The sequence below is a fragment of the Notothenia coriiceps genome, unplaced genomic scaffold (genome assembly GCF_000735185.1).
Source record: "Notothenia coriiceps isolate Sejong01 unplaced genomic scaffold, NC01 NC01_scaffold00008355, whole genome shotgun sequence".
Lineage (NCBI taxonomy): Eukaryota > Metazoa > Chordata > Actinopteri > Perciformes > Nototheniidae > Notothenia > Notothenia coriiceps.
Genome location: NW_011341056.1, coordinates 17,566 through 37,741, shown reverse-complemented (window position 1 = coordinate 37,741; position 20,176 = coordinate 17,566). Strand labels below are relative to the sequence as shown.

The 20,176-nt window shown below is 40.6% G+C and overlaps 2 protein-coding genes across 2 annotated transcripts in view; both read left to right on the top strand.

Moving 5' to 3' along the window:
* Positions 1–384: 384 nt before the first annotated feature.
* Positions 385–3,988, top strand: LOC104944555 (ubiquitin carboxyl-terminal hydrolase 10-A-like; the record flags this gene model as incomplete). The annotated part of the gene is made up of 4 exons (XM_010770104.1): positions 385–397; positions 584–728; positions 1,251–1,316; positions 2,002–3,988. Coding segments are annotated over 4 exons (412 nt in total), but the record flags the coding sequence as incomplete, so codon positions are not given.
* Positions 3,989–9,549: 5,561 nt separating this feature from the next.
* The window catches only part of crispld2 (cysteine-rich secretory protein LCCL domain containing 2), a 14,100-nt gene continuing 3,473 nt past the window's right edge, over positions 9,550–20,176 (top strand). The window contains exons 1-14 of the mRNA XM_010770103.1: positions 9,550–9,741; positions 11,619–11,971; positions 13,056–13,174; positions 14,054–14,186; positions 15,700–15,815; positions 16,241–16,341; positions 16,428–16,622; positions 16,709–16,769; positions 16,882–16,948; positions 17,035–17,165; positions 17,317–17,360; positions 17,475–17,547; positions 17,786–17,861; positions 18,788–18,918. Of these exons, the coding sequence (XP_010768405.1) occupies positions 11,696–11,971; positions 13,056–13,174; positions 14,054–14,186; positions 15,700–15,815; positions 16,241–16,341; positions 16,428–16,622; positions 16,709–16,769; positions 16,882–16,948; positions 17,035–17,165; positions 17,317–17,360; positions 17,475–17,547; positions 17,786–17,861; positions 18,788–18,918 (1,523 nt within the window). The 5' untranslated portion in view covers positions 9,550–9,741; positions 11,619–11,695. The remainder of the gene's footprint in view (positions 9,742–11,618; positions 11,972–13,055; positions 13,175–14,053; positions 14,187–15,699; positions 15,816–16,240; positions 16,342–16,427; positions 16,623–16,708; positions 16,770–16,881; positions 16,949–17,034; positions 17,166–17,316; positions 17,361–17,474; positions 17,548–17,785; positions 17,862–18,787; positions 18,919–20,176) is intronic.

Here is a 20,176-nt window from a genome sequence, read left to right as displayed (position 1 = left end):
GCTAAAAACCGGTAATTACCGGCTAACGGAAACCCTGAACGGAATGTGTTTTTCAGTTATATTTGGGACTGTGACAAAATATTTATTTCATTTAAAAAAGATTTCTGGTTTGATATTCTGTCATCAAAATGTTTTTGCTCTTATGGTACTGGAAGGAAACACTTGTTACAACCTCATTTTCAATCACTAAACTATTTTAGGACAACTAGTGCTTGAACATCTGCCCTGCAGCTGTGAAATGGCCATCTTTTTGTATTTCTACTTTGGTTTTTGTAACCGATAAACCGATCATTCTGGTCTGCTGCTCTTTCAGAGACAGCTAACTTGTGGTCACCTTCCCAGCTCCTAAAAGCCCCGAAATGATTCATGAGACAATATTTGAAGTGCCCAGCAGGAGGTTGCACAACCTTTTTATACTGCATGTTCTCTACTTGTTTTGTGCTATTTCCCGTTTTGTTAAACATATGTTTTTATTGGGTTTTTTCTCTGGTCTACCCTAACAAATTAACTTTTTGTTCTTGAACAACATTGGCTTACTGTCACTGAGCTTTCTCTGACTGCACGTCTTTTGTCCGTGTTTCAGATTGAGATCAGTCGGAGGGTGACTCTGGAGGAACTGCCCCCTGTGCTGGTGCTCCATCTCAAGAGATTTGTTTTTGAAAAGACTGGAGGCTGCCAGAAACTGATCAAGAACATTGACTACCCCGTTGACCTGGAAATCAGCAAAGGTATGGACTCGTACGTTACGGGGCACAGCAGGCCTTTACACTCATACATATCATTTGTGTATATAGTGTAGATTTCCTGGACTAATGTTAATAAAAGCTACTTTAAATGTCACTTAATCATGACGAGACGCATGTCTAGAGGGTTTAGTACCATTCATTAGAACTCGTAGCCTAAATGGATTTGCGAAATATAACTCAAATGTAACATTTACTCTATAAAAAAGATGGTTCCCCGGAGAAACGCAGATAAATGGTGTGTCTTTTCTTAAGGGGAATGATTTATCTGCTGAAATAGCGCAATAAACTCATGATAAAGATAAACAACTGCACACATCTAATCATTCTAAAAAATCATTATCCATCTCTAAACATGCTTAGAGGAATTGTGAACAGAATAATTCAAGATCAAAGTAAAAACATTTAACACTACGAGGCTTTTTACCATTTGGTACAACAAGCTTTTTTCTGCTATGTTATATTATTGTACATCACACTAACATGTTCTGTTTGGGTTCCTTTCAGATCTCTTGTCCACTGGAGTGCGTGGCAAAGTTGTGAAAGGCCAAAGAACGTACAGGCTCTTTGCAGGTACGTTTGTGTTTTGTTGCTTATGAACTTTGGTCACATTGTAGCATCTGCTGCAAGGGGAGTTTAATCGTGTCGTGTATTTGTTAAATATTGTCACTGGGGGTTTTAAAATTATCTATAAGGTGGCCTAAAATAAGAATGCAGCCAACGGTACTCAAAGAATGTCTGTTCCTTTCTGTGTTGAGCCTGAATACATCTAGCTTACAGTAGCCCCCCCCCCTTTGACATCAGGATAAACCTTCTTATCATAATTATTTAAAAAAGTGAAATCAGTCCTCCAACTGGAATAAAATCTATTTGTATATCACTGAATCGTTATTTTAATCCCACTATTGAAATCGTTAGCTTTTGAGTGAGAATAGAAAATAAAGAAGCATTACCAGCTAAGGGCAACACCCTGTTAGCACTTGGTTTTATGTGTGAAAAGACAAGTATCTATCATTATGACTTTTCAAACTGTATTCTAACACTCGGTTGAGTAAGACCTTTTTAATTTCATTTATATAATCATTAAAATAATAAAGCGATTGATAGTACCCATTATCATACATTGTGGGTTAATCTTCTGGATTAACAGCTCATTTAAAAAGAAACAGCTGACACTTCAGTGCCCATATTCGAAGAGTAATGACTTGAATGAAATGTTCCACATTTCTCTAATGTCTTTTTCCCCCCACTATAACAGTTGTCTATCACCATGGGAACAGTGCGACAGGCGGTCATTACACCACGGATGTCTTCCACATTGGTCTTAACGGCTGGCTGCGCATCGACGACCAGGCAGTGAAGGTCATCAATCAGTACCAGGTGGTGAAGCAGACTGCAGAGCGCACCGCCTACCTGCTGTACTACCGCCGCGTGGACCTGCTGTAGACACACACTCACACACACCCACTCACACACACTCACACACACACACCCAACACACGCGCAAGAATACCCAAATATACGCACACACTAAACATACATGCTCCGAATGCACTCGTTGACAGGACAGTACATCTACACGTGACACAAACACACATGAAACTAATGAACAGGAACACTGCCCAACTTGTTCTCTTGCAAGATTTTCCTCTTCTTCCCTCCTGTCCCTGCTTTCCTGAGAACCAGCTTTTCCAACACCTTTTTCCCCCGTCTCTTTTTTTCTTTCTGGAGGAAGAGAAACAAGCTGCATTCACGAAGATTTCCCTGTGACTGCTCTCTCTTCTCTGTGCACCACTGCTGTTTTTTTTTGTTGTCCTTTTTTGTTTTTACTTTTAAAGCAGCAAAGAAAGGACTGTTGAATAGACCGAGGTGGGGTTGGGATTACATGTTAGGACCTGAGACTCTCCTCTGAGTGAGCTCACCGAGCACACAGTGGACTCAACGCAGGAAGAACTCTGTACCACAGGCTGCGAGTGGACCGCTGGGGTAATATCTCCTGTCATGAATGACCTGTTTTAAGGGAATTACCCAGAAATATCAGTGTTCGCCCTTAAATAAAGGAGATCTGTTGGCCTGATATATTTGCAGCAGTTTAAAAGCCTGTTTGATTTTGCCCTCATGAATTTAAAGGCCCAGCACCAGCATTATCGTGAGTCTCTCCTCCCAAGGCCAGATCGTCGTCTTTGCCACCAACAAAAAAAACTCTGCCATTTCCTCACTTTTATGATGCTTTTAAATCAAGGTACAACTTGAGCCATCAACAACAGGAGAAAAAAGAAAGATGGTACATCAAGAGCTGAACAGCGTCCTTGTTTGAGAGGTCCTTGGTATGGTATTTGGGTTTAGATGTAGAAAGAAAATATTACTGCGCTTTAGAATTTAATAACAAATACGCTTCTGTGCACAAAGTATAAACTGATTGAGGATTACGATATGACAGGCAAATGCATATTTTACAAATATTTAGATTAAAATGTTTAAAAGAAAACAATAAAAAATATGAAATCTGACTGAAAACTTGCGTGGGTCCCTAAAGGACTGCGCTAGTTTTCAGACTCGGTTATTGCACTGGAGAAATGGCAACCAATCACAACAGATTCCACTGCAAAACCCGCCCTTGTTTACTTTGTACATTTCCTTCTCTGAATTCTTTTTTTGTCTTCACGTGTTTAAAGGTTCCACCTGTGGATAGGTGGTTTATCAGTGTAGTTTTGAGCCTCACCACCCCTCTTAACCCCAACTCAGCAGAAAGCGGGGGCTGCCTTAGGTTCATTGTGTGATGTTTTTCCACTCAGTGCACAAGTCTAACCCTAATCAGGCGCCAACCGCAAGTCTAATGTCTGTGACGAGTTAGGGGAATGTACCTGACATCTTTGTATTTACTCTTTTGTGGCTCAGCATTTCCTCCTAGTGGAGGGAACCTGAGTGTCGAGGGATGTGGGACTACATCTATGCTAAGCTCTGCAAAAGAAAAACCCAGACATGTGCACAAAAGGAGATAGTGTTTGCTTTGTTAAAGATTTTTCTTTTCTTTTCTTTCTTTCTTTTGGATCATTGATTGTGATGATTTCTGTTTGAGTTACTAAAATGTTAGTTTTTATTTTGTCATGGATCATTGATTGGATTTCCCGATGCTCTCGCTCCCTTCAGAAAAAATATGCTTGCATTTGAATTGGTGTTTGAAAATTACACAGGCTAAAGCACAATAATGAATAAAATTGAACTAGTTCTTTGCTTGATATTTATTTCCTTTTTTGTCATTTTTCTTTATAATTTAGTTATTTTTCCCGCTTTATTTTGCCCATTTTAATTCCAACCACCAGTGTCACTATCTCAGTATTAACACTCTCAAATTAATTTATCTCAAGTATTTTAAAGGATTTAAAGATTGTGTACTTTGACATTTTGACACTTTTCTCGCAGATAGTTAATTATCACAAAGTACACAGGTAAGCTGTTGGTTGTCCCGTAATTTCCTGTCTCAGATCAAAAAGAAGGTGCCGTGTAAACATTATTTCCTGTATTTTAAAAACTGCAAGTATTTCACTTAAACATGTCCCTTTTTTATAAGTTTGTCGTACAAAGACTGAATTGGTTCAGTTTTTCAATTTGAAATGAAAGGTCAAAATTACGTAATATCACATTTATCTTTTGCCTCTTGTGTAATATTATGTGGTGCATAGTTTAATTGACATTTTCTTGTTGGTTTCAGAGTCAGAAACCTTCAGGTAAACCACAGGAAAACATAAACGGCCCTTTCCTTATTTTCAGACTTTATTTTGCCTTTTCCATCGAGGTCTTGTTGCCATCTCACGGCTCATTCCACACCGGAAACTGAGGCATGCCGCTTAGTCGAAACATCTTCTAACTTTTATGATACTTCAGTTGTGCTGCTGGCTTTGTAGTCATTTCGGCACAAATTGTAACATTGTTGGTTTACGTTTTTTTATTTCCCCTTTTTTTGAAGAATGTTTGGGAGTTGGGACTTTGAACTGACACCTTGAGCTTTCTGTTGTACAGTTTTATCTCAGTCTCATGGCTGGTCAGGAAATGTGCTGGTGAAATGCTTCAATGTCTCTTTTCAGTATGTGCGCTTAACACCATTGTCTGCTGGGATTTGTTGGGATATTGACCTAAAAAAACAAAATCTATTGTCTTTTAATTTTAAGCCTCCAGCGTTCTATTTTGTTAATTGTTCAAATAAAGGATTGTGCAAAAAGAAAGTTTGCTAATGAAGTGTAGTCAGAAGACTACTTGGCTTTCTTATAATGGTAAATACTGAAACATCTGCAGTCTCTACAGCCTGGACTGGCCTACCGAATAATGTGCACAATAAACCAAAACAACAAAACGAACCACTGAGTCTTGGTCTACCGCACACTGCTAATTGGTTTTCTTGTTCCTGCATGTCAACACACACTATTTGTAGCATGTTGTATCTCCCCTTCCTGTGGTCTCGCTGGCTGCCTTGCTGCCCGCATCGCTCTCTTTAGGCCCAGGCCGAGCTCGCCTGTTTGCTTTAATGGGAAGTAGAACCCATCATTGAAAAATTTGCAGTGCAAGGTTTTTCTGCCCTTTAGTATTCCTTACTATTTATTCCTTCCTTGCTATAGCGCTGCCGTCCACTGAAATGTGGCTTTGCACTCAAACTTGCAATCAAGCGTAGTATTTTCCTTGTTAAATGTCGGGAGGGAGCTACAAGGAATCCTTTTTTACAGTCCCAGAGCCTGAAGGGCAAATTACATGTTTTGACTGATAGACCACCTATACTCACCAGTGTCTCCTTCAGCCATACTTTAGGGATAATCATGTATGTACATGTTTTAGCCTTGTCACATGGGTCTTTTTAAGGTTTTTCTGGGAATGCGTAGGACACTTTTCAACACAAGCAAGTCAATTTAAAGATCATAGTAGTGCAGCAACCGCCGGGGCATAGAACCAGGAGCAACACATTTGGGCTAAATGGTACCTTACTGTAACATGAGCATGTTATTGTTCCATTTAGATAATTATAATTATTCACAGGAGCTGACCAATCCAGAAATGTCAAAGCACATGCAGCAGCAAATGGGAACAATGGGGCATTGTGACATCTACCTGCTCCACATCCCATAATGACTTGTGTTTTAATAAGCCAGGAGATGTCCACTACCCCTTTTGTACTGAGGTGTCTGAGTGATAAAGCTTCGTGATCCAGCTCATCTAATGGCTGATGCATGCAAACAGAAAAAGCTCAATGAGGTGGTTAAATAGTAAATAAATTGGCAATTAAATAAGTGATACTCACACACTGCCAATTTGGTATGAATGCAGCTATAGGAATTTGAGCCAAATCTGATTGGCTTAGCAGACAAATTGTCCTGTACTTTATATAATGTGCTGAAAGTGCCATGTCTGCAAAAAAAGAAATAAAAAGATTTAGAAAAAAAGAACAATCTCATTGGCTTGTTAAATCTGATGTTTCTGACCTAGGCAGCCAACAAAAATCTCACTGTCCTATTGCAAAGTTTATGGGTTGGTAGGCACTGAAGATACTCAACTTTATATGCACAAGAATTGAAAATGTGATTATGTTCTTTTAAAATGTAAGGGGGGGAAATCACTTCTTGGCGTAGATGCTTGTGTCCAAACCGAGGGGTCACAAGAAGATATTTCTTTATTTTAAGTGGTCGCAAGCCAAAAAAGGTCAGGTTTAGTACACATTACTGATTATACATTCACTTTCCATCTGAAGGCTGTAAATAGCAGTTACTTGTGCCATAAGTGTTGGCTCTGAAGTTTCTCGGTAAAACTTCTGGCTTTGAATCTGGAATGCCTGGCATGTGCTCTGTCTGTGCTGGTCCTCCATTCAAGATGTTGCCAACCACTAAAGCCACAGTATGCAGGTTTCTTATCTTTTGTGCTTTCATTTGATTAATCATGGCCTCTCATCAACTCTTTATCCTCGTAGGAGTGATCTCTCTGCATTTCCTGTCCCGTTACGATCTAGTTTGTTTTTATAATCAGACTCATACAACATATGGTGCCTTCGTTAAGTCTCCCCTAGTTTTTCCCCTCTGAATTGTCTTGCGTCTTGTTTAGAGCTCCAACAGGACTCCACAGTTTCTAAGGAGAGGCAAACACTGTGGCAAACACGGTTTCTAAGACCTCCACAAGGTATGTGTGTGTGTGTGTGTGTGTGTGTCCTTCCTTGAACTTCCCAAAAATGAAAACTAGGGTCCCACCTGCTCGACATTGTATCAAGTTATAAAGTAAACAAGAAGTTTCAGTGGTGTAATCTCTGTTTTGTCTTGAACTGAGACTAATCCAGACTTGTGAGTTTCCATTTGGGATCAGTTATAAATCAGAATTGATGTGGCAGAGCGGTGAATAACACTTCTGAGAAGAACCCTCTTCCGTCCCTTGGACATTTTAATGCACTCAAGTCTGAGTAACATGATTACGAACGTTTGTCACAAGGGACTGCTTGGGATCGGGAAATGCAGATTGAGATTTATGACATCAGAGCATAGAAATACAAGCATCATAATCTAGGAAACCCACTTCGTCACAACATCGACCCTTGTCTGGCAATAGTTTTGCCAAAATACTGAGATAGATTTATATCAACTTGATCTTCTGATTTACAGTGTGTGAAGCAAGACATCAGGAAACCATTGAGATGAAAGCCAAATGTGTATTTTGAAAGGTCTGTGAAAACAAAGAGATGGTGATGAATTTAAAAAAACAAAAACATTGAAATGCACTTTGACAGAATTGTCCCAGAGCACTTAATTCTTCATTATAATGATATATTCATAGTGAACTAAACAAAGCTGATATTTCTGAATCCAGTATCCTGGTTACGTTTGATTCTGGTTTCAGAAACCAGCAAAATGTGGCATAGCCTACACAGGTTTCTGGTGGCTGTGTGTGTTGGTGTGTTGACTACTTCGGTCACCTTCAAGTTCCATAGTAAAACGAAACATCTCAATGTAAATTATTTAAAGTGGCACTAAAATAAAGAGAAACAGTCTGACTTCAGTAATGCAGTGCATGAGTTGTAACCTGGATAATGTTATGATCATGTGAACGCAGTAGAAAATACCAAAACTTTTCATGTTCATATAAACGTCATATCCCAAATATGATCAGAATTAAGTTTTGATACACAAAAACATCTACTTCCACATCTGGATGGGTTCATATAAAGATAATCAATCTGTAAACGTAGCTGCAGCCAATTCAAATTATGTGTTATTACTGAGGGTGATGGTTCTATTTTATTTCTGGAAAAAACATGCTTTCGCATAAAGCTCATATTCTGATATTGTTGGAAGAAAGTAGCCAGCATTATACTACTAAATGGATCTCAATATCATTAATAAAGCCAGAAATATCACCATTTATATCATCTCTGGATTGGGAGGCTTTATTATAGGAAAATTATATTACTGAAATGACAAATTGTCCCAAAACTATACAGCACAAATGATTAATTGAAATTAGGACAGAAAGCCCTTTCTAGCTCAGAGAATAAATTAGTCAAATTAATAAAATCAGTATTTCCAGACTGTTGGCCTGGCGATATAGATGGACCCCTATGAGTTTGATCTTACTTTTTTCTTGTTCTGTGTCACAAAACATACTTTTCCTGTGAACATCTGTCTACAAACCGTTACCACTGTTTCTAGCATCTCTGCAGGATGTTTAGGAAAGAGCGCAGATGCATGATGGGCCAGACTTCCTGTCAAACATGTATGTTTGACTGCACAGCCCAAACTGGCATTCCTGCTGAGTGGCGGCGCTCTGGCAAATATCTACATGTTTCAGACAGAAATCAAGCTCATGATAGAATAAAAATGTTAACTATTTGGGTCATAACATTTATATATACAGAGTCTATGGTCATAACACACCCTCTGCAGAGCCAGGAAGGAGATACAACATGGACAGTTTTCAATGCAGATCCTTTTTCACCTTTTTATCCTCTCTAATTATGTGAAATGTTTTAATACTGTATTTAATGTCATGTGATCGTAGTTATGTTAAGTTTGACAGCAGTGGCTCTGAAATGTTTTTATACAACATTCCCTCCTATCATAAGATTGTACAATGTTTGGTATGCAATGTATGATAGAGGAGCACTTTTAAAAGGTTTTGCTGAAGACAAACTAATTCAGATTTTAATTTATTATCACACCTTTAACAAATTAGATCCATAATTAATTTGACATGTAAAATGATATGTTATGTGCTTTTATCTTTACATTTTATTTCGACCCATTGGTTTTTCCACAACCTGGCAGTTCTGCATTGTTATTGCCTTACAATCGTTCTATAAAGCATTAGTAAGTTATTTATTGAACATTAAGAAAGCCTTTAGTAACAACTTATCCCAAATATCGCTTGTAAAATTAGTGTTATTTTCCAGTGAATATTTACTACTCTTTTAAAAGTAGTCGTGGTGATTTTAGATCTCCTTGTTCCCTCTGTTTAGTGTGTTGTTCACAGGTGGAATAAGTACTCAGATCTTGTACCCATTTCTGAATTATATACATCGTATATTTTAATTCCTTTGTATAGCAGGGTTTGTGGATTTACTCCAGGTTTGACTAAAGTCTAAATCTCATAATTAATCAAAATCTGCAAAGTAAGTTTGAAGCGTGTCTGTTGCTGGGTAGTAACTGTCATGATTCAGAGGCTGATCTGACATTAGCTTTCTGATTTACAGGATCTGTAGTTTTCTTCCTGCTCGTCAGCGCGCGCACTCTGCAGGAACATTTTTGACTTGAGGGCGGCTGGCGAGTGGGGGAGTGGGGAGAGACAGTCATGTTTTCCTCTGCTCCTGAGGGGTATCCTTCTCTATATAAGGCACTGTGAGCTGCTCAGGAGTCCCACAGCTCCTGTGTGCTTCAGGAACACCGCCAGCAAGCAGCAGCTCGCGCTCTCATAAGGAAATACTACTCCGCGCGCAAAGGACAGCGAAATATTCCTCTGGACACTAGTGAAGATAGAGGTGAGCGAGATGAGACATTACACATATTTGTTTAATGGGTTGAATCGATTTCACTGTCGATCTGGAGTTTCACCCATACTTTACAATGTTCATCCCCTAGCAAAACGAATTAACGATGCAACTTGTGACTGACGTGATTTTGTGTAAATGAAACTTTACTCTTCTTCCTAATCCCTTTTTATTCACTCAGAATGAACATTAATTTATGACGGGTGAAACTGGGTTGCAAACCTTTCCACTGTAAAAGAGGCTGCTGCCAATACACTGCCATTCATTGTGAGTGTGCAGCTTTCCATGTTAATGGAAGAGCAGTAGCTACCATGATGGAAAATAAATATACAGGCACCGGGCTAATGAACCAAGCAGTTAGATATTCTAAAATGTATGCTAGATTTTAAATCATCAATCACATTAGAAAATTCACCCCAAAATAAACTTTACAGTTAGGGGGTCAACCATACATTACAATTGAATTAGTGTGCCAATCTTCAAAAATCATTGAAAAGTGGGCAAGTATTTATGAAAATGTATTTAAATCAGATCATCTATATTGTGTTTACTTTGAACCTGGTGCTGAGGTCAGCCTGTGTCCAGGAGCACACCAGAGGCAGAGAGGGCTCGATTCCTAAACAACATGAGGATGTATACATGTGTCTGGGTCATCTGCTCTGTCTGTCACTCTGGTATAACATTCATGAGAGGCATGAGAAGGGTGCAGACAGAGGAGCTGGTAGAGGTTCAGTGTGAAAAGGGGGCACAGGGAGCGGAGCAGGGCGTGGTACTGAGCGGTTCGCCGGCTCTCAGTGCCCAGAGCTGGCACAGCATGTTGACACAGAGCCGGGGCCAGACCTCAAGCCTCCTTTTCAGCAAGAGGGAAAGAGGTGAGGAGATTCTAGGATGAGAGCAAGCAGTGAGCTAGAGCTTGGTCTATTTCTTCTTTCTTCTCCGATCACACTGTCTGCTCTTCTCTCTTCATAAAACGTTGTGTTATTTGGGTTAGCAGAGGGAGGTCAGATGCACGGTCTGTTACAGAATATTGCTCCTGGATGTGTCAGGAATGCAGTGTTTGGCTGTTCAGCAGGGTGAAAGCTTCTCAACCTGAACTCAGGTCTCCCTCCTCAGTGTCCCATCCTGCTGCTCAGTTTGCTTAGAAAATAATCAGAGTGGAGAGGGAGTATTTTTCAGGAGAACTAAGTTCAACAAGTCCAAAGCAAAGTCCAGGTTATATTTACTAAGGATGCTAAAAGGCTCTTTATAACAGGTGCTATTGAAGCAGGCCTATATTATTACTGGGTATATGATTTCAATTATGCTTTTAAGGCAGTGAGGGTTAAATAAGCACAGTCCTAAAAGCTGAAAGCCATTTAGACTGAGTTTTTCTTATGGATTCAAAAAGCGCTTGGTTAATTGTGGCAAAGTTCACGTTATTTATGTGTTCATGGTACAATTATTGAAGCAATTAAAACACTTTACACTAAAGAACATCATCACCCAGCTTGAAAATGTAACATCTTACGATTAAAGGACTTGCATGGCTGTTGTTTTGGATTGCATCAGATTTGATAGTGTGCCTGAATAACTAGATGTTATGCAACAACAACAAACTGGCAAAAGACTAAACTGACAGGAAGCAGAACAGCTGAGAATAAAAAGTCCAGAGTTTGCTCAGCATCACAAGACTGTGTGCCAGTCTCAGTTTCAACATAACACAATACAAAGAAAAAAGTTAAGAATTACATATTTCTAAATCAATATTACAACCTTGCCCCATACATTTAAAAATGTGTTAAAGAAAGTGACTCCTATATTGGTTTAGAAATCTGCTGTGTTGACTCGCACAGTGGGGGAAAAACTCATGAAATACTTCCTCCCTGCAGGTTGTGTCTGGGATTTCACACACGACGCCCTGTCTGCTGCCGTCTGCGAGTTCAACCCAGACAGCCCAAGTGTCAGAATGACCTGTGTCGCCATGATCTGGTTCCCTGTCCTCTCCCTCTCCCTTCTGCTGTTCTGCGTCAGTGACTCAGCTTGCCTCTTCCTGCCCGACTCCAATGAGCTCAGGCAGCTGCTGAGCCGCTATGAGCGGGAAGCGGAGCAGAGCAGCAGCGGCCACACAGCCGGCAACAGGACCCGCCGTGCCGTCCGCTGGTCGGACCGCGAGGAGATCCTCCAGCTGCACAACAAGCTGAGGGGCGAAGTGTACCCCACTGCCTCCAACATGGAGTACATGGTGAGACATGTGACAATACACCAATCACCTATTGAGTTTAATTCTTAATGATGACTTTACATCACAAAGAACTTGCTTTGAATGTGTCAGCAACCCTGAAAATGTTGTTGGTGATTAGATGAAGTTGTATTATGCCTAGAAAAGCATTATCCCTCTAATAAAAACCTTTTCTCTCTGCTGGAAACATGCTGTCATGATGGCGAACTGTTGCCAGCCGCTGTGCAGCTCTTTTACAAGGAGGATAATAATGCTGAGTCTGTCTGTCCTACCTGCAAACACCCCACACCGGAGATGACAGGAGAGCAAGGGAGGGATGGGTCAAAGGAGGACGGAAAGAAAAAGGCTAGACAGGGAAATCAAAGGACAGCATGTCAAATTAATGTGTAAAGTATAAGAGTGTTTATTGTAGAGACACACAGGAAGTTTTAGAAAAGTACGAGCACCATAAAGTTGAGAGAAGCAGTGGTGGCCTGTGAGTCTTTGGAGTGTGGTTATAGCTGTGAGGGAAACTGTCTGAAGATTTACTCTGCCCAGTGCTCTCTCAAATTCCTGTGAACAGGCAGTGTGTGTGTTTGTGTTAGTGTATGGGTGTTTGGGGTTACAGTGAAGACTGTGTGTGCATGTCTTAGAGACCACCAAAAGACTGGAAATGTACTGAGGGGATGTGCTTTGAGGGGCAATCCTTCCTCCCTTCATAGCAACCAGTCCATGGCGGGAGTCAGGTGTCTTCTCCACTTTCCAAACACCTCTCCATCGCTGCAAAGTAACCCACTCAGGAAATGTGGATAATTCAGCTGTGACCGCTGGAGATTTGTAGTGGACCAGGGCCAGCTGCCCCTCTCAAATTTCACTATCAAAGGTTGATGTTGTACTCCTATCCAGCTCAGTTTCAGCTCACTGGGAAGGAAGGAAGTGCAGGAATTAAGGCGTTGAACACGTTTTGGTTATGTTTCTACTGAGTCAGAACAAGATTATAATGCTTAGTCATGTAGCAGATGCAGCAGGTGAATGTCGAAGGTCTTCTCATATGTGTCTAAAAAAAGTGAAAACCTTGTCAGAGAGTTGTTTTCCTTCATGTGTACAGGTCTGGGATAATGAGCTGGAGCGGTCCGCTACTCAATGGGCGGAGCAGTGTCAATGGGACCACGGACCTCAGGACCTGCTCATGTCTATCGGGCAAAACCTGGCTGTTCACTGGGGGAGGTGAGATACAATAATACACATAGTCTGCATAACAAAAACACAGATATTGCTTATTATAACAGGGGACGAATACTCCAGATTGTCAAAAATACTACTACCAGTGCTATAAAACAGTTTCAGGTATTAAATGCAAAATAAGAATACATTTTTTTTTAAAACTGCTTTTGATTCCCAGACCTATGCAGCACAAACAGTTTTTTTGAGTTAATCTGTCACATATTAACAGTGTTATATGGACTTTCTACTTCTGCCTTCTTTATAACAGTAAGTATTTTTTTAACTGTCAAGAGGAAGTTGTTTCCTGTTAACCAAAGTGAGGAGAGCTGCTCCTTTAAAACAATATTAGTCCATTAATATGTGTGAAGTACAAGCATGTGTAGTGCTAGTCCTGCCCTTCCAGGAATCTGCTCCCATTCTCACAGCTGCTCTCTTCCCTCCCTGTTCACTTCTTTTCTTCCTGTGCCAGAACACCGTGATGTGGAGTCCTTTTTTTTTTCCACTCCCCGTCTACTCTCTCCATTTATAAGCTCAGCACTTTTCAATACCGTAAAAAGACATGTTTATAACAAGAGCTTGAAAAGATTTGTTGGGCTGTGGAGCCATGTTTATGTTTTCTCTTATCCTTTTTTTCAAACTGATTTGATTTCCCCTGTTATGGAGGGGGAGCAGGCTGCAGGTCTGTGTGCCAGGTCAAATTCAGACTCATCATTTGAGGCCTGAAGGGAGGAGGAGGGGCAGTGAGGTTTATGCAGTGTTTCTAAAGTCTGGCCAAAGCACCTGGCAGCTGTCTCAGATATTTCCCTTTGCCCCTGGTACCTGGACGTCCTTTGACTGAGCCCACTGTCTGTGTGTGTTTGTTTGTGCGCGTTCGCCCAACAGATATCGTTCTCCTGCCTTCCATGTCCAGTCCTGGTACGATGAGGTGAAAGACTACACCTACCCCTACCCCAGTGAGTGCAACCCCTGGTGTCCAGATCGCTGCTCCGGGCCCATGTGCACCCATTACACCCAGGTAAGAAGGGGAATGAGTTCAGGAGAAACATTTAAGAGATGTTAAAGGGAAAACTGCTTGTCTTGGGGAGTTCAATTCTAAAAAAGCTGTATAAAAACTTTAGATGTCTGCATGAAGACTTAAAATGGCCACATATGATATTCAGTTTGACTGTTACAAAAACACACAAATCTCCCACTAAACTGTCATTAGTTATTTTGGCCAAGTGATTCCTATAACAAAGCACATGGCAGTGAGTTAAAACCTTACTCTCAAGATGATCAGTGATCCAAGAAGGTGTCATTTTTTTGTTGAAATACATTTTTCCACTTGCCCTTGAAGCGCATACTGTAATGTGTACCATTCGTATGATCAAATCTGTTTAGTATCAGGTCATGTGCCTTCTTTTATCTCAAACATAGAACATATTTCACCACATTTGGTGTGCACCCTATATGATCTATCACATCATTTATGTGCAGAGTTTTTGGGGGACTAAGGGGTTAAATGACAGACAAACACGTAACTTGTAGACAGTGAAGAAATCATAAATAATAGACAGAAAGAAGATTCTAAAAAAGTTGATGAGAAAATAAGGAAATCAATCAAAAGGAGACAAACTGGCGAGTTGGCAACCTCTTCCTCTAGACTTTACTTTGTAGCTGCTGGGATGAGTTTACAGAAATATCCCTACTCCTCCCTCTGCCCTCACCCTGAAACCTGATCACTGCCATCTGGTAGTCATTTCCAGACACACCAGACACCCCTCACTGCTTGACCTGGATTCTTCTGAAGATGCTGCAGAGAGAAGACCGTGTCAAATCTGAGCATCGTCACCCTATCTATGTCCTTCAAAACCTGGAAGTGCCCTTAGAACAGGCACTCATACTACATAGCTTCCTCTGCACAGAAAGTAGACCCTGTGGATAGACAGAGTGCATCGAGCTGACAGCCAGCCCTCATCAGTCTGTGTGCTGCTGACTCACTGCTTCCAGTGGCTTCTGTACCAAGGAAAAGATGAACATTCCTGAGGAGGGAGAGCGCACATGTTTCAGAATTTAGGAGGAAAGTGAGGAGGAGTTATGGAACATGCTGTGTTGTATTTGCTGTCAAATGACACATCATTTATCTGAAACACCACTGCTGCAGCTTTCCGTTTAATAAGGCGTTTTATTTTCCCTTAGACAGTTTTGAGATTGTGCTGACTTGTCTTTCTTCTGAGTTAAGCTATACAAGCTATACAAGCATTACCACTTCTATTGGGATGATGAACATGTTCATAATGGGGGAACAGATTGCCAACTGGTTTCACACTTAACATGCACGTGACTGGGGCAGAATAACAGACTGGGCACTTCTGGAAGTCCCAGTGGCCCTATTAATCGTGACTGCCTATCTAGTTGCTTCCTCTGGAATGACTGGTTGAACAATGGGGCTGTGAGAAAAGTCCTTGCTTTAGTTTGCTCTGCTCTGTCTGTTCATTCAGCATTTGCTTTTTCTAACTATGGCCATTATTTTATCCCGCTTCTTACAGCTGGTCTGGGCCACCACTAGCCGAGTGGGCTGCGCCGTGCACACTTGTCCAAGGATGGAGGTGTGGGGAGAACCATGGCAAAACTCTATATACCTTGTGTGCAACTACTCCCCAAAGTAAGCTCAAAGTTCCTCTATGTTGCAGTGTCCATCAACATCTCTGCTCTCGAGACTCTCAACATTCTTCGTCCTTACAGTGCTCACACATTAGGGTGTTTCCTTCAAATAGCTGCCCGACGGATATTTAGCACCGGTTGTCCGAAACATTAGTATAACATATTGAAACCATTAAAATTCCTCCAGAAGTCAGAATAGAAAAATAATAATGAAGCACAAGGAAAGAAAAATAAGAGCAGAGCAGGCCCTTGTTTTCCAGAGAGCCCACAGGATATAATTGCTGGTGAGACAAAGAGGAGTGTTTTATTAGTTTGTGGGATTAATGACTATTATGGGTGTTGTAATTACAAGGCCTTGAGCCCAGTAACGCTTGAGTGATGATTCCTTTCCACCTTACTCAAGCTGTGCACTGTTCACTTCTGCAGGGGCAACTGGATCGGCGAGGCTCCATACCAGCACGGCCGCCCTTGTTCCCAGTGCCCTCCCAGTTTTGGAGGAGGATGCAAGAATAACCTGTGCTTCAAGGGTGAGCAGACCCACATGGTTATCATTTAAATATAGTAACAATAAACGTGTTACCAAACCTGAACCCATTTCTGTTTGAACATATAGACTCTCAGCGCTCAGAGACGGAGGATATGAATGAGGTGGAGAAGCCTCAGGTTCCACTGCCACCTCGTACCACCGCCAAACCTGTGCCCAAACCTAAACCATCTGCTCCGAAGAAACCAGCGCCCAAACCGTCCGTCCCTAGAGCCACCACACCCAAGAACCCTTCCTCAAAGACTCCCAGGAACACCTTTCTTGGTAGCTACAGCAGTTATTTTTTAAAAAGAAGTTAAAGTTTCCTGTTTTTTATATTTCCTTACAGATTTTTTGTCTCTTTCTTGCAGTTCAGACCATTAAGTGTGAGACTAGACTGCGAGACAAGTGTAGAGGCGCAACCTGCAACAGGTCAGGCTATTTTTTATGATGTGCATGAAATACGTTTTATGGCCTCTGATTTATCGTGCTCTTCCTCTCGATATCAACTCACTTTTTTCTCCATCTCATTTTCTGACTGTAGATATAATTGTCCTGCCAATTGTCTGAATAAGAAAGGAAAGGTTTGGGGAACTCTCTTTTACGATGTGGTGAGTCTAGCTTACAATAAAAAAACATATGCAACAATTCATACATTACAATTTATATTTACAAGTATAATTCTTTTTTGTTTCAGCAATCAAGTATTTGCAGAGCTGCTATACATTTTGGTGCCATTGACAACAATGGAGGAGTGGTGGACGCCACAAGGATGGAAAAGTTTCCATTCTTTGTCAAAGCTACAAAGAATGGCATCGAGTCCTCCAGGTAGATTTGTTGCCTAGTTTTGTCTTATAGGGAGAAATCACATGATACTACACATTTCCCTGCTTCTATGAGTCACATTTTGTGCAATAAGGGAACTTTTTAAAGATTTCTATTTTTTCCTGTTTCTTAAACATCACAATGTCTTTTACAGTAAATACAAACCTGGCATTGCCTTTGTGGTGGCCAAAACAGAAGGTAAGTGATCAAAGGTTTCCAAATAAGAGCTTGTGTCATGATTGCTCTTAAATTCACAGGCTGACAAACACGTGTGTTCTATATTAAGAGTATTTCTCTCTCTCTCTGTGACAGAAATGACTGCTGACTGCTACACCACAGTGGCTGAAATCTGCCCTTACAAGAAGCCCAACTCTAACTGTCCAAGGTGCTTAAATAAACTTGTAATTTTTTTAAATATGACTTTCTAGGACAGGTTAAAATGGTTAGAAATACTCTAGATGAGTTAACACAAAAAAATATCCTAATATTTCACTTTGTTATAAAACCATTACAAAATATACAGTGCTTATAAATGCCTAATAGAGGATGTTTAAGTATTGTGTGAAAAAAAAAAAAACCTCTTCCATTAATGTGACCCCTTATCCGTCAAATTTGTTTCTCAGAATCTTCTGTCCGGCCAACTGCAAGACTCAGCCATCCTATTGGTCACCTGTGGTTGGAAACAACATCTACACTGATGTAAGTAAAACACTGTTTTAGATGTGCTAACAGAAAGAAATTAAAGTGAATCTGCCACATGGTTAAGTTTGAGTGAGGTAAGACTAAGTTAGACTTAGTAATGCATGGCAGCTACGGAGAGCTGTTGAATCACAGTGGGAATACAGCTCATGGAGAATGGGAGTAATGGTGAGGTAAGCCAGAGACTACCAGGGATGTATTACCCAGCATGGGGCCTGACCACTCAGAGGATTATTCAAGTGTTATCTCTTAGTGTTTGTTTCTCAGAGATAGGGGATGGCAGAAATCCTTTTATGAAATCTGGTTGACATCATCACTCTGTAGTCACCTAAATTATGTTCAGAGTAGATTAGTCATTGTAAAGTACCCTCCAGGAAAAGAAGGGTAGACATTTGTGTCACTCTTGTGGATTTGCCAGTTGTCACAGTCTCATGAGGTCAACGTGGTGTTAAACAGGGTTTTACCCTTTTAACCGACCTTAGATGACGTCCAGCTGGACACTTATAACAGTTTCCCATAGATCTTAAAAGTCCTACAATATTAGAAAAATAAAGGCAGCAGTGTGACTCATAGCAAGTTTGCCAGGAATGTTTTTGCAATCTCAGGCAACCAAATGTGTTTCTACAGTGGTGTAGAAGCTGGATTTTGGTTAAACAGGAGACATAAACCATCTGGTGATAAATACTGTATGAGTGTATGGACAGTGGGATCTGTGTTTAGACTAGAAATGAATGATTCAGCTCCAGACTGCTGATAAGAGCTTACGGTTTGTTGTACTGGCTGTGAAACAAAATGCTTGGGTGACTTTGAATTATTGTCATATGTTTTGTACTGTATTTGATAATAAAGGCATTACAGAGATTTGGAAAAAGTGTTAACCATCTTGTAAAAGCATGTCTCCTCTTTGCAATTCTTTCTCCCCTCAGAGCTCCAGTATTTGTAAATCAGCCATCCATGCAGGGGTCATCAAAGCAGACGGTGGTTTTGTGGATGTTCTGCCCCTGGACAAGAGAAAGAGCTATCCCGGAGTCCTGAAAAACGGCATCCAGTCTGAGAGGTACCATTTCATTTCTTTACTGTAACTGTCTCTCTTGGATAAGGATTGTTTGCACAATAACAACATGTACAAAACTGAATGGGTTAAGGCATTTTATTAAATAGTTTTTTAACATGTTAAAATGGCCGTATTAGAGATAATCTAAGGCTAATAATCTTTGGCTCCGAACTGTCTGGCTTCAGAGTTAGAGAAACCTTTTTTTATCTACAAATACAACCATTCATGTTTAAACATGATATGTAGCAGCTGCCAACTACAAGCAACCGTCTGGGAGCTTTGAAACTGCAAAGCCTTCATAATTATAAAGAAAGGTTCATATTAAAGCCTCGGGAAGTGTGGAGTTTTATCACTAAAAACATATGTATGAGCACTTTATAGATGTGCAACATGTAATCTGCTGAAGTGTTATAGGAGTGAGGTAGTTTGTATTGGTTGGTGGCTAGGATCCCCTGATAATGTCATAATATTTTCCCAAACCGCTTGCCACATGGTCTTTGCAAAAAATGGTCTCAGACAGAAATATGCTCGGATTTATGCAAGGTCAGCAAACTAACTGCAATACCAAGCATGATTAGTGCCACCTAAGAAGGTGTACCGCCCTAACAGGTGCAACAAGTACAAGAGAGTCAAGCCTGCACACAACCCAAACAGTCTATAAAGTATATGCCCGATTGGGAACACCTGTGTCAGTAGGCGTTTGGTGTCTTTAAAGATACATTTTGCTTCATAATTAGACGGAAAATGTAGTTTTATTTCTGACGTTATGTCGTTTGCGCTGGGTAAGTACTATAGGGAATGTTTTTGCTTTTAAAAATTAACCTCGGTAAAAAAATTGTAATACTAAATAAAGAAATATCTACACTGAACAAAAATATAAATGCAACACTTTTGTTTTTGCTCCCATTTTTCATGAGATGAACTCAAAGATCTAAAACATTTTCTATGTACACAAAATAACCATTTCTCTCAAATATTGTTCACAAATCTGAAAAGATCTTTGAAAGTGAGCACTTCTCCTTTGCCGAGATAATCCATCCCACCTCACAGGTGTGGCATATCAAGATGCTGATTAGACAGCATGATTATTGCACAGGTGTGCCTTAGGCTGGCCACAATAAAAGGCCACTCTGAAACGTGCAGTTTTGCTTTATTGGGGGGGTCTGGGGGGGTCCGAAAACCCTAGGGTTAAACCCTAACCCTAACATGTCACCCATTGAGCTTGTTTGGGATGCTCTGGATCAGCGTATACGACAGCGTG